This window comes from Pantherophis guttatus, chromosome 4 (assembly GCF_059756535.1).
Source record: "Pantherophis guttatus breed Tessera chromosome 4, ASM5975653v1, whole genome shotgun sequence".
Lineage (NCBI taxonomy): Eukaryota > Metazoa > Chordata > Lepidosauria > Squamata > Colubridae > Pantherophis > Pantherophis guttatus.
In genome coordinates this window covers 53,715,648-53,732,088 of record NC_142066.1, presented here as the reverse complement: position 1 = coordinate 53,732,088, position 16,441 = coordinate 53,715,648, and the positions used below count along the sequence as shown (strand labels likewise).

At 40.5% G+C, this 16,441-nt stretch overlaps 1 protein-coding gene across 4 annotated transcripts in view; it reads right to left on the bottom strand.

The window, feature by feature from the left end:
- CDC27 (cell division cycle 27) overlaps positions 1-15,156 on the bottom strand; it is a 44,765-nt gene extending 29,609 nt beyond the window's left edge. For 2 of the 4 annotated variants that reach the window (XM_034415885.3, XM_034415887.3), the window contains exons 1-4: positions 14,845-15,136; positions 6,758-6,833; positions 1,675-1,822; positions 680-808 (exon numbers count right to left, since the gene is read on the bottom strand). In XM_034415885.3, coding sequence (XP_034271776.1) covers positions 680-808; positions 1,675-1,822; positions 6,758-6,833; positions 14,845-14,871 — 380 coding nt within the window. In that variant the 5' untranslated portion in view covers positions 14,872-15,136. Of the gene's footprint in view, positions 1-679; positions 809-1,674; positions 1,823-6,757; positions 6,834-14,844 lie in introns of all 4 variants that reach the window. The other 2 variants (XM_034415888.3, XM_034415886.3) reach the window with 2 other exon arrangements.
- Between the last annotated feature and the right edge of the window lie 1,285 nt (positions 15,157-16,441).

Genomic DNA, 16,441 nt, shown 5'->3' with positions numbered 1-16,441 from the left:
GTATTGCTTATATATATCCAGATCGCTAAAAAATATGTTGAATGTTTTTTGCATAAATGGAAGGAACGAAGTATCTATACCTGAAGTTTTACAACAGAAGTAGAGGTGATTACTTATAAATAAAGATCCTTCTTTTTGCTAAACAAACTGTGTGTCTATAATCCACAGAATGAAAGTGGAACAAAATATAATAATAAACACCATTGGCATTGACAAATTCACTATCTGTCAACTGAAAAAGACCACTTTACTTGGAACATCTTACAACTTGTGACAGTATCTCTAAAACCATTAAATATTAACATCTGTCTATTCCAGATCCTTTGAAGGACTTGATAGGTGGATAAAGACCAAATCCAGTCTGACCATCTAACTATGCAATGAAACATAATAAAGCAAAGATTACACCAATAGTAATGGGCAACTTGGGTGCAATCTCGAATACATCTGGCACATCAACATTGGCAAAATCACTATCAATCAATTGCAAATGGCAGCTTTAAGTGGAACAGCTTACAAAGAACAACATCTGCCTACCTCGGGTCATTGGGAAGAACTCTAATCTGTTTGGCTGACTGTGCAACAAGCCATAGTAATAAATCTACACACTTGTAAGTTCTCCATATTGGGTGAGGATAGTGGAACAACAATTTATCCCAAAGAAGTAGAGAAGCCATACCAGTACACATGGCCCAGAAGGGATAGTGTGAAACATGCAGAATCTCCAAACTCAGTTACAATGTCCTCATGACTTTTCTGTTTGTTAAAAACTCCACCAGACAGAATCTGTTCTCCTTCTGCGAGTCTGCTTAAAGATAATAAAATAGAAATTAAGAAAAATAAACAGAAGAACAAAATGAAATAAGAGCAATGAAATGTAAACAAAGGTTTACTTCTCAGTTTTCTTATTGCTCACATGGAATCCTCAGCTGTAGTTCCACATTTACTGGAAAGGAACAAATGATCTCTCATGCAGTTGTTATGAGTTTATTCTTTTACATTTAAATAAATATTTTGTTTATCCTGTATTGAGCTTGCGGAGAGCAACTTCTCTATGCATTCCTTGTTAAACTGTATCAGTAAGCTATTCTCTATTAATGCAACATTCATTTCAAGAAAGAAATAAAGCAGCTCCATGGTAACAGAAATTTGCTAATAATTAGATATTAAAACATAATCATTACACTTCTTCTAGGCTTAATACTAGGGCTATCAATGCTTTGGAGCAAGTGGAAGTGCTCAGACATTTGTCAACAACTGCTTAGACTAGCTTTATTTTTTCTTAGCACTGTGGTGCTACCCTTCACAACTCCACAGAATAGACTTGCTCCACTTCTCCCTGGAGTTGTCAACAGGTGCTGCATGAGTCATCTCACCATTTTTCCCTTAAAATCTGAACTACTCCATAGACTACTTAATATTTACAGCTCACCTAAAGCAGCACTGTAGAAATGTGAGATGTATACTTTAAGATTATATCATACTAGTTTTAAGAGAATATTTCTATTTCTTCACTTTTTCTTTTACAAGACTTTTGTACTTTGCTTTTACACCTCAAAGTGAATGCATTCCATAATCTGAGTAACCCATAGCTGAAAAGCCACAAAATGGTGACACATATTTTATAAAGTGAAATGGATATTACAACTGCTAACAAACATAGGAACAACTTACTTGCCAAGATCAATGCAGCACTTGGCAAGCAAATATTTGCACTGTGGGGTGGTACAACTGTGTCCTTTAAGGAGCCTGTATGCCTTGTAAGCTTTTCCTGAGCGATAATAACAGGTTGCCAATAGGAAGAGTGCATCTTCTGAATGTACTGAAGAAATAAAAAACAAATACAAAAAGTATCAGTTCCATACCCTGAACCTCTGGATGCAAACAGTTAAGGTGCATAGTATTTTGTAGAAACATTCATGCCAAACTACTTTGAAAGTCTATTTAATTTTTGCTTTACATAATAATTACAATAATTTTGTTGGCAAGCATCAAGAGTTCTCCATAACTTATCAATTTATGAGAATAATATGAGGTTGTAGTATGAACAATCATGAACTTACTCTATTCTGTTTGATGTTAGATCTTTCTCCACTGTTCTTGAAATGCTAACCACCCATCTCTAAGTTGCAGAAAACTATGCCAGTAGAGGTTGACTTTTCCATTTTCCCAGCCCTATGCTATAGCCTTTGTTTCAAATCGCAGCAGTTAACTGACACCCAACTAATAGGTGACAGAGTAAAATACATTTTAATACTTGGAGGCTATCTTTGAGCAATAAGAGGAAAAAGATTAATACTAGCACAGCTAAAAATGACAAGTTTGTCATTTATTCCTGACTCCAACATCGTGGAGTCAGGAATAACAGTAACAAAAAATGCTGCTAGGATGCATTTGTGCTGTGCATAGATGGAAGTGAGGAAAGGCTTTAAAAACTGTACATTAATATTGACCAATGTCATAAGTAAAGAAGGAAAATATTTTCTAGGCCAGCATTTTTCCCTATATTTATCAAGTATCATCCTTTATCTGTGTACATGCTCAATTTTTTATTATATAAATATGAAATAATATAACACAATAAAGTACGATTTAGCATATGACAGTACTTTCTACAGTTTTAAAATATTGCCCAGTTTTCACACATTTAGAGTACGACCTCCTTCTACCTGAGAGCTGATCTATCAAAGAAGCCTATATTTTGGCTTTTAATAAACATTTTTACTATCACTGACTATATACTTAGACTGCTATCTACTAAAACTATTTTTTCAAGCTTATAGGAATACTCCTATACACTACTCTGCACTATACAGCTGCCATCTTTGCTATTGTACTCATATGTAAATGTACTCATTGGGAGAACTCCTCAAACTGCGAGATGCCCCCCTCTCGCAGGTCTGGCCCTCTTCTTTATCGAGGGCCTATCTCGATGACGGACTTTGGAGTCCGGAGAGATGGCATACAGCAAAAAGAGGGTTATGGGGTTTTTTAGGGAAATTTCTTAATAAGATTTTAAGGGATTCTGGGAGGGGAGTAGATTACGTGGGTTCGGGGGAAGACCCATGGGGGAGGGTATCTGGGCCAGCTGTAGGGCGTGGCATGGGAGGTGTGAACTCTGGGGTCAAGGAGATGATTAGATCTTACGATACAGATGCCCATAACATCGATACTGTAGGTGGGAGGGGCAGATATGGCGGGAGCAGGGGGCCACATCATCCTACGGGAGTGCGTCCTCGCTGTTTACAAGCGGTGGCGCGCTCCGACCCTCAAAGCTCTTCTCGTTCCCCAGGTTGTACGGAACCTCAGGCCCCAGGCCTTTGGCTGATGCTGTGCAATGCCAGGTCCGTGGTAAATAAAGCCCCCCTCATTTGTGATCTTATTCAGGAGAGGGGTGCGGACCTGGCGGGTATTACGGAGACCTGGTTGGGCCAGGAAGGGGGAACCCCCCTTGTTGATATGTGCCCACCAGGTTTCCGTGCTTTCCATCAGCCAAGGTCTCAGGGGAGGGGCGGAGGGGTGGCGGTTGTTTTTTTGTTGTTGTTGTTGTTTTAATTTGATTTATATGCCGCCCTTCTCCGAAGACTCAGGGCGGCTTACAATGTGCTCAGCAATAGCCTTCATCCTTTTTGTATATTTATACAAAGTCAGCTTATTGCCCCCACAAACTGGGTCCTCATTTCACCTACCTTAGAAAGGATGGAAGGCTGAATCAACCTTGAGCCTTGGCGAGATTCGAACCCTGCAGTAATTGCAGGCAGCTGGTCTTAAGCAGCTTAATAACAGGGTGTTTTAAACCCTTGTACTACCAAGGCTCTTATTAACGAGGGTCTTGGACCAAGGGAGGCTACTGTTCCTCAGACGGCTGGATGTGAGTCCCTTCTTGTGAAGTGGGGTCATAGGGTGCAGTTGGGCTTGCTAGTCACGTACCTGGCTCCCTGCCATGTGGCAGCAACCCTGCCTGAGCTGCTTGATGTTATAGCCGCGGTGGCTGTTGACACCCCCAGGCTTATGGTCATGGGGGATTTTAACCTGTCATCAGTTGGCGAGACATCTGAGGTGGCTCGGGAGTTCATGGCTTCCATGACGGCTATGGACCTGACCCAGTTAATTTATGGCTCTACTCACATGGGGGGACACACACTGGACCTTGTTTTTGTCTCTGGACAGTGGTTGAGTGATCTCGAGATAGGGGATATAGTGATTGAACCCTTGTCATGGTCAGATCACTCCCTCCTTCGCCTGGACCTTCGAACCGCCACACCCCGCCGCAGGGAGGCGGAACTGACCAGGTGGTTCCGCCCCAGGCGCCTATGGATCCTGAGAGATTCCAGATGGAGCTTGGGCCATTTCCTGAGGTTCTAGCACACGACTCGGCTGAGGACTTAGTGGCCGCCTGGGATAGGGCGGCGGCTGATGCTTTAGACCGAGTCGTGCCTTTGCGGCCTCTGACCCGGCGCCGGTCTCACCTGGCTCCTTGGTATACTGAGGAGCTGAGGGAGATGAAGCGCCGGAAAAGACGCCTAGAGAGCAGTTGGAGGGCTAGTCGTTCTGAATCCGACCGAACACTGGTAAGATCTCATATTAAGAATTACCTAGTGGCGATAAGAGTAGAGAAGAGTAACTACTTTTCTACTCTTATTGCGTCATCAGATAATCGCCCAGCCGCCCTGTTTAGGGTGACCCGCTCTCTGCTCCATCAAGAGACGCGGGAAGACCCCTTGGAGGGTAGAGCTGAGGATTTTGTACAATATCTGTATGACAAAATTGCTCAGATTCGTGAACAGCTAGACTCTGACTGGATTGATCCAGAGGAGATGACAGGGGCAGGTCCTGAGAATATTATTTGGGAGGAGTTTGATCTTGTGACTCCCGAAAGCGTGGACAGGATACTGAACAGACTAAATGCGACCACATGTTTATTGGACCCGTGTCCATCCTGGTTGGTACTGGCCTCCCGGGAGGTGACGCGAGGCTGGCTCCAGGAGATTATAAATGCCTCTTTGAGTGAGGGTGTCTTTCCCACCGTCTTGAAAGAGGCGGTGGTGAGGCCCCTCCTCAAGAAGCCCTCCCTGGATCCAGCTGTATTAGCAAATTATCGTCCTGTCTCCAACCTTCGCTTTGTTGCAAAGGTTGTTGAGAGTGTGGTTGCACGACAACTGCCTCAGTACCTGGATGAATCGAATTATCTAGATCCGTTCCAGTTGGGATTCAGGCCCGGGTACAGCACAGAGACAGCATTGGTCGCATTGGTTGATGATCTCTGGAGGGCTCGGGACAGGGGTGCTCCTCTGTCCTGGTCCTACTAGACCTCTCAGCGGCTTTTGATACCATCGATCATGCTGCACCGGTTGGAAGGGTTGGGGGTGGGGGGCACTGTTCTACAGTGGTTCTCCTCCTTTCTCTCTGACCGGTCGCAGTCTGTGTTGACAGGGGGGCAGAGGTCGACCCCGAGGCCCCTTATATGTGGGGTGCCACAAGGATCGGTCCTCTCGCCCCTTCTATTCAACATTTATGTGAAGCCGCTGGGTGAGATCATCCATGGTTTTGGGGTGAAGTACCATCAGTACGCTGATGACACCCAGCTGTACATCTCCACCCCAGACCACCCCAATGATGCCCTCGAGGTGATGTCCCGGTGCCTGGAGGCCGTACGGATCTGATATGGAAAGGAACAAACTCAGACTCAACCCATCCAAGACCGAGTGGCTGTGGTTTCCGTCGTCCCGATATAGTCAGTTGGCGCCATCTCTGACTATTGGGGGCGAGTCGTTGGCCCCCACAGATGGGGTTCGCAACTTGGGCATCCTCCTGGACTCACGGCTGTCTTTTGAAGAGCATATGACGGCCGTAGCCAGGAGGACTTTTTATCAGGTTCGCCTGATTCGCCAGTTGCATCCCTTTCTGGATCGGGACTCGTTACGCACGGTCACTCACGCCCTTGTCACTTCACGCCTGGATTATTGTAATGCTCTCTACATGGGGCTCCCCTTGAGAAGCACCCGAAGGCTCCAACTGGTCCAGAATGCGGCCGCGCAGGTGGTAATGGGAGCAATGTGGCGCTCTCATGTAACCCCCCTCCTGCGCGAGCTGCACTGGCTCCCAGTGGTCTTCCGGGTGCGCTTCAAGGTTTTGGTTACTATCTTTAGAGCACTCCATGGCTCAGGACCAGGGTACTTACGAGACCGCTTCCTGCCACCAATAGCCTCTCACCGACCAGTTCGCTCCCATAGAGAGGGACTCCTCTGGGTGCCGTTGGCCAAACAATGTCGACTGACGGCCCCCAGGGGGAGAGCCTTTTCTGTGGGGGCACCTACCATCTGGAACGGGCTTCCCCCCGAGTTACGAAACATCCAAGACTTACGCATATTCCGCCGTGCCCTGAAAACATTTCTATTCCAACAAGCTGGTCTGGCCTAACTCTCCCTTTTTAATTGGCTTTTAAACTGGCTTTTAAATTGGGTTTTAAACCTCTTTAGATAAATTTGGATGTTTTTAATCTTTGATCCTAAATTACTTAATCTGTTTCTTAATAGTTTTTAACTTCTATATGTATTTGTATTTATTATGGCTGTTCACCGCCCTGAGTCCTTCGGGAGTAGGGCGGTATACAAATATGAAAAATAAAAATAAAATAAATAAATTGATCAAACCACATTACCATTTAGATTTCATGGATAATGCTAGAAAAAAAGCTTCAAAGTATTTTAACAATTCTGTAAATAGTGCAAATATTTATATCAGAGTAGGTTCATACCTTCTGCATACAGTCTCTCTGCCAAAAACACAGCATCCCTATAAGCATAGTGGTTAAGTGCTTGCCATATAGCAGCCTATGAGAAAGAGGAGAGAAGAGAAGAAAAATATTATTTATTGTTACCGGATGCAAGCAAAAGGTGAATAAATGTATTTCCAAATATAGTTACATGACAACATATTTACCTGAAATTATATTTAACCTGATTTTAAAACTAATTCTGTAATATTTTTTTGAAATGCATAGTAACTAATAATTAACTAATTAACTTATTCTAATTTTGTTACTTTAAGCCACCTTGAAGACTGATTTGGACGACAAGCACTTTGGAAAGAAAGTAAAATTAAACTATTTTCTGACTACAGAAAAACATTTCAAGTAATAAACTTAATATGAAACACAGTTGTTATGTGGGTAAGACTAAACATAGCTAAAACCATGGGCTTGTTTTGATTGCAGCCTTACAAATCTGGCCATATACAGGAAATATGAACAAAAGCTGTTATGATTTTGTCCCACTTTTTTTCCAAGTAGCAGAAAAGTGACAAGTGGGAATAACTAATTCTCTATGCCATTGCACCATATTTTCTCGACTCCACGAATAAAATTATAATAACAAATAGATAAATCCTAACATTCCTGTATTTTCTGAAGCCTATTTTTTGCTCAAGTGAGAGTGCTTTCCTGTATTGCTTTTAAACTATAGAATGTACTCTTGAGAAGGTATGTTTTCCCACTTTTAGGAAAGGATTTGTTCCTCTTCACCTGGGCTTTTGAAATATATTTATAAAGATTTTATTATTGAGCTTTAATTTCAATTATTTATATTTTATTTTAAATTTATATTCATCGAGCATAATAAAGATAGAAATGCAGGTTATAAACTGAAGTAATTAGTCAGTGAAAAGAACACGTATGATTACGGAAAAAAATGTATGTGTATCTAATAAAGGTAGGATAAATAAATGTCTGTGAATATAAAACTAGAAAAAAAAAGCTTTATTAGTAGTTTGCTTATCTTCCCTGAAAACAGAGTTGTCTGGTTTTCAAATATTCAATACTAATTATAAACTAACATATAGTCAGAAAATATTACATCCTTTTTAATAACAGCACTGAAATTTATAAAAGATGACTAAAAGCTAAAAATACTAATACAATAGTTTAGTAGTTTTAACCATTCAGTCATGTCAGATTCTTGGTGACTTTATAGCAGTAGTGAAATGCTCCGAAGTCTGCTACTGGTTCGTGCGTGTGTGCGGTGCGTGCCAAACACACGCTTCACACGCATGCGCTACTGCGCAGTGCTAAAAAAGAAGGCTTAAGAAGCCTTTTCTAAGGTAAGTAGAACAATAGGGGGGGGAAACAGCTGTGCCGCGCGATTTAGATTCTCTAGAAAGCAGGATTTCCTGCTTTCTAGAGAATGTAAATCACGCGGCACAGCTGATCGTCGGAAATACCGGTTCATCTGAACCGGTAGCATTTTTTTTACTACTAGATTGCCCAAACCGATCCGAACCAGTAGCATTTCACCCCTGCTTTATAGGCAAGTGGTCTCCATGCTACTCTGTCAAGCACAGCTTCTTTCAGTTGGTGAATGTTCATCTTTGTATCAGCTTTGATGGTATCAAGCCAGCAAGCTCTTTGCTTGCCCCTTCTTCTTGTCCAACTAACCATTTCTAGCATCACTGACTTCTCCAATGAATTTGCATGCATGACATGCCCAAAGTAAATCAGACGTGGTCTTGTGATTTTGGCTTCTAGTGATGTTTCTGGTTTTATATGATTCAGCACCTCTCTATTGGTTGTTCTGGCTGGCAGTAGTATACACAATATTTTATGCCAGCACCACAGTTCAAAGACGATAATTCTTCTTTGATCAACCATTTTTAGAGTTCAACTCTCAAACCCATACATCATTATCGGAAAGACTATGGTTCTAACTAGCCTGCTTTTTTAATTTACATTAATATTTCTGCTTTTCAAAATCTTATTCATGTTAATCATTGCAGTGTAGCCTAAGGTTATCCTCTATTTGATAGCAGATGTAGAACTGCCATTATGAACTATTTTTGATCCAAGAAAGATAAATTCTCAACTATTTTAATTTCCTCCTTGTTGCTTTTAAACATCTCATGTCTGTTTGCAGCTGTTGTCATTATCTTTAATATAGTAATATTAATACAATGCAATAATATAAAATACTATAATATTTAAAACCCTCTCTATAAACATTCTTAATATTAATGCTAAAACTAAGATTACTTAGTCCTTTAGACTAAGACTAAACTGGGATGAGGATAAGGGGGAGGGGCTTTGAAGGCCACAAAAAGGATGCCAGGACTGATAAATATTTAAAGATAAAAGAGGTATTCCCTCTTTTTAAGGAGAAATTCTTAAATTTACTCATAAACAATACCATTAATTTTCTGTTTACAAATTTTAATTTATATCAAGCAAAATCTATTGACATTATATATAATAAATGGTTCCTTATCTGAGAGGAGAAAATAAAGAAGAAAACCTTATGTAACTTTCTGCTACATAAAGAAAGAACAATACTTTTTCCACTATACTAATAGCCCTTAATCATGTCAGCATGTTAATTTCTTCTGACTTTAGTATGGACAAAATGGGATAGGATTTAAACTACATATAATCATAATGAGCCTCAGTAAGTCCATTCTTGCTGTAATAGTACATTTTTAAAAAATCAAGAAACTGCACTTTTGGAATATGTGTAAATTTTTAGTTGCAAAACAAAAGTTCACCAAGTTGTGGAATGTATAGAGAATAAGAGAAGCTGAAACACAAAGTATTTCATCTTTATTAATTTCATGTATATTTCCCCTCTGATAATAAAAATTGTTTTTTTCCTTAAAGAGAAATAATAGTACAGCACTACCATATTTTTAGTTATGTAAACAATAATACAATTACACTAGTTAAAAACAAAAAAAGAAGGTTTTAAGAATTATATTATGGTGCCAAAGTGATATTTGCATAATGCCATTATTATGCAAATACCACAATTATGCACTTGCATTACACAGATGACAAAATAACTAAGACATGATATTTGTGCAATGACATCATCAGGCACCTGTCCTCATTTGCCATCCCTTGCTGCTCCTGAAAATACCCATGTTGAGCTGACTTGGCTGGAAGTAAATGGGTTAGAAAAATGTTAAACAAATAAATATTGCACAAGAACTGTTAATTCAGTAATTGATTACTATAACTATTTCTGCAATATCAGTGGACATTCCATCAAAACAGAGAAATTTTAATTAAGATTTGAGGACAAAGAGATAAAGTCAAATTATTTATAGTCTACTCCCACAAAATAAAGAGGAAAGGTTTGAGGAAAGCTTATATAAACACCATATTCATTAATAGTATTCTTGAAATAGTTTAATAATAATATTGCCCACTTTAAAACGGAGCCCTGAACCTTATTTATTTCCATTTCATTCCTCCTCTTAATGTAACCAGATAAATAAAATAGCAATAATTCATTTAGTGTGACTGGAATTGAACTCAATAACAAAAAATTTGGTTTGTAATTGTTTCTACTGATGGATTTCAGTTATTTTGGCTTGTCTGCTGAATCTTATCAGGTATAGCACCTGCTCACCCTCCTTGGGCTCCATACTAAATAAGGTTGGATGTAGTTAGAATTTGGATGCAAGTCCTGTAGGGAATACCATGGCTGCAAGCTAACCTTGAAAAAACACCCCAGGAAACCACTTCACCACTTTTGCCAAATGTGATCTATCACAGAGAGGAAAGAGTGAGGAAAGAAGAGGTATAACTGGAGCTATTAAGAGAAACGGGTAAAACAAACCCAGGTAAAAAAGTGAAATTATCTGTAGCCAGGGAAATTACATTCTCATGTAACAAAGCACTAAAACTCTTTGCTACAAGCATCAATAAGTAAAGACAGTAGTTGTGCCCAACTCCCAGTAGCTACAAGCACACGCCTACACAGTTTTTGTGACAGGAGTATGGAAATGGTTTGCCACTGCCTTCTTCCTTTTTGGTTCCTATTCAAAAACAATTTTACTAATATTTTGTCTAAAATCTAAAGAGTTTGAAACAGTATCTTGAAATTTTAGCCTATAGACATTACCACTGAAAATAATTATTGAGTTTGAAAAAAACAGATAAAGGACTAATAGAGGAAATCTGATTTACTGATAGACAAGAAAATCTAGTCCTATTCTATTGCAAAGTTCATCAAATCTTTCTGTACTGGATCTCCAAATATAATTTAAATGCACAACTATTGAAAAAACACTTAAGTTTGATACAGAAATATACATATTACCAACCCATCTAAATATCTAAGGGAAATATAGTGTTAGGATGTGATCTTCTTATTTCAAGAGAGATAATATACATTACAATCTCCCCCTCAGCCCAACCTACCTCACAGGGTTGTTATTGTGGGGAAATTAGGAGGAGGATGGTGTATTGGATATATTTGCCACCTTGATTTATTTATAAAAATAATAAAGGTAGGATAAAAACAAACAAACAAATATATTATACCAACAAGAATATTAAAGAAAGCCATACATTTTAAGTATAGTGCTCCTGAAATCACAATAAGAAAAATGCTTATAATTGTAAAACAACAACCAAAAAAATAGAATACAGGTAGTCTTTGACTTACAACCAAAACTGAGCCCATAATTTCCATTGCTAAGCAAGGCAATTATTAAGTGAATCATACACCATTTTACAACTTTTTTGCCATGGTTGTTAAGAGTAAAACTATTTGTTAAGTAATTCATGAGGTTGTTAAGTGTATCGGGCTTCCCCAATTGATTTTCCTTGTCAGAAACTGCAAGTGGCAATCCTAAAACTCTAGGAAACTGCAGCCATTGCAAATACATTCCTGTTGCTAAGCACCCAAAGTATGATAACTTGACTATATGGATGAGGCAATGGTCATAAGTATAAGAACTACTCATATGTCACTTCTTTCAGGGCTGTCGTAATTAATCAAAATTAATCGAATGATTATAAATCGAGGACTACTCGTATTATTTGGCTGACAAATTGATCTTACTGAATATTCCTGGTGTTGGGACAAATAGCAAATGTATTTTCAACTTTGTTCTGATCAAAAGAGTTTTACTACTTTTTCAATATCCATGATACCTAGGTCCCTTAACCAGTAATTTATGTATGACTGTCAAATAATATAGTCATTGATATATGAAATGTTCATATATATTGCTAGTCAATATATAATATGCCATACATATTTAGCATATGTATGCTAAATAAATACAGTCATGTATTTACAATTTGCTATAAAATTCCAATAAGGAAAACATGGAGACTGGAAATATTTTGAAAAAACATCTACTACTTCTTGCTTTTCCTACCTCAGTGGAATCCATAAAATGGAACAATTGCCAAGTGTATTAATTGGTTCTTCTAAGGTGAATTCTAAATTAGTATTAATGCAAGCAGTTTATTTCTAAGTGTCTTATAAACTAGCTAGAAGCTATAAAGCTAATCATACAAAAGTTTTAAGAACCTCAAAATTAGAAGTAAATTCAGTGAAAATTTAACAATTTTGAAAGAAACATGACATTAAAAAAAAGTCAATGTAAAAATAAATTGGTTAGTTTTAAAGGATTCCACAATCTGTTAGCTGTTTTTTCCTGCAATACATTAATATAGACACATATTGGAAACAGTAATGGAAAAGTAAAATTTCTTAACCATTATTTGCACCATAGAATAAATATTACAATTATTTCAAGCACATGTTGCTTAGGTTCAGTCAGATGCATCTCAGGTTTTTCTCCATTGTCATTATAGTTGCCTTCTCGCTTGTTTCGTTGTCCTTAATTTCCTAGAGATCAGAGAATCATCTGATTCTATGATCTGAAAATGGACACCTGGAAATTTGTGTTCATTGCTTAAGTCATTATTTATTCCAGTTGCCAACCAGGATAAAAGATGAGGTGGGCACCAAATGACTGAATACTGATACTTTTAGATGGTGTCTACAATTCTCCATGGGGAAAAAAAGAACTCCTCAACAGAATGTTATGTTTTGACTTGCTGGCCCTGGCGTTACACATCAACAGATTTTCTTGTTTTCAATTTTTAAGAAGCTTTAAGCTTACCTTTGAAAAAAATATAACAATGAACTCTAAACAAATGAAAATTGTTGAACAACCAGTAAGGACAGTGGAGAAAATAAATAGCAATTTGTAGAGCACAAATCCATGATATTGTAAAACAAGTTGAGAATATTTAGGAGGCTGAAAATAAAAATATGGTTTGAAAGGAATTGGGTGAAGAACACAGAAAACTGCATTGTAATACTAAAGAAATAGAAAGCAACAATAACAAATGCTGGGATATTGCAATTGTCTGATCTGCTAGGCCCTAGATGGCGAACCTATGGCACGCATGCCACAGGTGGCACATGGAGCCATATCAATGGGCACACGAGCTCAGTTCCGGCATGCATATAATTTTCACTGGAAGTAGGGAAACAAGCTGTTTCCTGCCACCGGAGGGCCTGGGGAGGTGAGGAAGGCCCGTTTTTTGCTCTCCCCAGGCTCCAGAGCCTCTCTTCCCACCGGAAGTTGGCAAACGGGCTGTTTCCGCCTCCGGAGGGCCTCCGGGGGAGGCATTTTCACCCTCCCCAGGCTCCTAGACAGGCTCTGAAGCCTGGGGAGAGTAAAAAATGGGTTTTCCAGTTCCACCAGAAGTCAGCAAATGAGCAGTTTCCAGCCTCCAGGGGAATGGGGATGGCTGTTTTTGCCCTCCCCAGGCTCCTAGAGAGGCTCTGGAGCTTGGGGAGAGCAAAAAATGGGCCTACCGGGCCCACAGTGTGCCAAAAGCAGGGGGAGTGCAAGAGGGGTCACAAAAGCGGGTGCATAGAATTATGGGTATGGGCATGTGTGCGTGACCCCCCTCTCCCCACGCTTTTGGCATGCGATGGGAAAAAGCTTAGCCATCACTGTGGTAGGCCCTTAAAAACATTTTATGACACTTGTAAATTTTGCAAAACTCTTCAGTTCAATGCAGGGGTGGCATTTGAAGAATATCGGTTTCTAGATCTGATCCAACGTAGCCAATCTTTCTACAACCAGGCAGAAACTGAAAATATGGGGCTTCTTCAGCTGCAGCCACAAATATAATGGGAAATCAGGAGGACTATAGTGGTAGAGGACCTTCTTAGCAATTAAGAGAAAAATCAGATAGCATATAATGTCTTGAAGTGGCAGAATGGACGATACAAGGCACAATCAGATCATCTATAAACAGGCAATGCAAATGTAAATCCTTCACGGAAAAGGAAAAGCTGAAAGGAATTGTGATGATTATGGAATATCCAATGCTGCTAAACAGACATGGATTTATTTAGTACCATGGCCTGGATTGAAACCGGTAGAAGATCCGGATATTAATTTAAGTGACGATTTGGTTTGGGTGCTTGTATAATATGTGTGTGTTTAAGGCAGTAATAAAAAGGAAGTTTGCAATGGGAGAGATGGGACAGGGATTTAGGAAGCTGAGAGAGGGTTCATACCGTAGGGAAGACGCTTACACTACAGGTAGGACGAAAAGCAAAGTGTAATCCTTGGGGGTCCAAGAGGTCTTTGAGAGTTGAGAGAATGTGCTTAAGTTAGTCCAGGAAAGCGGGTTGGGGAGGTGGGGGTGGGGTGGAGGGAGAATTAAAAACACGAAATGCACAAAGCGATTTTTAAAGAAAAGACACACCGTTCCTTCCAGAGAAGAGAACTGAACTGATTTACTGGGGCAGGGAGAGTCCAAGTGCGAAGGCGGCATTCCCAAAAGCAAAATAACATGCTGTAAACTAAGAAAGTGAGATTACAGAAGATTCTCTCTTGCACCGCCATCCTCCATCCCCCCCCCCACCCCCATTCCCTGTAAGGAGCAAAGGGAGTTTGGTAAAGGAGCCCTGTCTTATCAGGAGGAAAAGAAGAGGAGCAGGAACCCTTCTTTCTCCGGAGGCTCCCTTCCTTTTCCTCCTGCTTTCGATTCTCCCCTCCCCAATACAGGCCTTTCGCCACCGGTGTCCGTACCTGGACGGGTTCCTGCAGCACCGTCATCCTGCCCCGGCTCCCCACTCAGGAACAGGACCCGGATGAGAGAAGTGGGGGGGGGGAAGGGCGCCCCCTTCTCTCTTTTCTCTCTCCTCCCTCCTCCGGCTTTTCCCTGACAGACTCAGACGCCGCCTCAGGGTGTGGCGCGACAACGACCCGGATCCCGTCTCATTTAAACTGCCAGCGACCGTTAACCGGGCCGTGAAGGAGGTAAGGAAAAGGAAAGGAAGGCCCCAGTCCGTCAGGACCCGAGTGTTGCCGAACAGTCGACGGAAAGTGACGAAAAGATCCGAAGGCGAGACCTCTTCCGCTGCTCCTTCCCGAGCGGAGACGGAAAGGACGCGTACGAACTTGAAGGCCAGGCGTCTTCGTTCTTGACGGAAAGTGCCGAAAGAAAGCGAAAGCGGGTCGGACTTGGACTGCTCACTTCATTGAAGTCACCAAAGCGTCGTCCCGTCTCGGCTTTATCGTGACGGAAAGAGCCGAAGTGATCCGGAAAAACCATATTGATCAAAAGTAAATTGCGTCTCCATCTTATGTGTACTGTATATACTATATATATATATATAAACTCATGAAAATAACATGCTGGGGGAGATTGGAATATTAAAAATTCACCGGGGAGGTTTGCTTCTTTATTTCGGAAATAGAGGAATGGTAGCCGGAAATACCCAAGCTGCCGAAGAGGGAGGAGGGTTTCGATAAGTTTTTGCGCCCCGATTGAGAGAAATGCTCAATCAATCAGAAGAGAGCTGGAGGGGACCTTGGAGGTCTTCTAGTCGAGCCCCCTGCTCAAGCAGGAGACCCTATACCATTTCAGACAAGTGGCTGTCTAGTCCCTTCTTAAAAACCTCCAATGATGAAGCACCCACAACTTCTGAAGGCAATCGGTTCCACTGGTTAATTGTCCTCACTGTTAGGAAGTTTCTCCTTAATTTCAGTTGCTTCTCTCCTTGGGGTGTGGATGTCGAAGAGTACTCTGTACAAACTCAGGAACTTTCTTGAGGGGAAAATGTCTGATAGAAGATACCCTGTTACAGTATATCCTGTTTTTTATTAATTAAACTTGAGTCCAGGAAGACATCCAGAACTAAATAGGGCATCCAGAACTAAATGGGAAGACTCAGATTAAATTGGGCCAGTTTTACTTAGGCCACTAGGAGAGAGAGGTGTGATTCAGATTCAATATGTTTGTTTATTTAAATGATTACTGTAGAGCCACCATCTCATAAGATTAAAACCATCACAGCAGTTTAAGATAACAACCACATGATTAATCAATAACCCAAAACACATCAATAGCCAACAGAAAATCACATCACTAACACTAAGGAGCTCACCTAACTGCCTGGCCCAAAAGCCCGGAATATTGTTTCTCAACCTTGGTAACTTGAAGATGTGTGGACTTCCAGAGTTTCTCAGTCCTAGGGAATTGAAGTCCCAGGAATTTTAAAATTGCCAAAGTTGAAAATACTGGCCTGGAATAACAATCAGGACTTCAGAGCCTTAGGACAGATTAATGGGCAGGCCCATCCAATTCTTGGGGGTGAGGGTGGGGGAAATGCTATTCCACAGA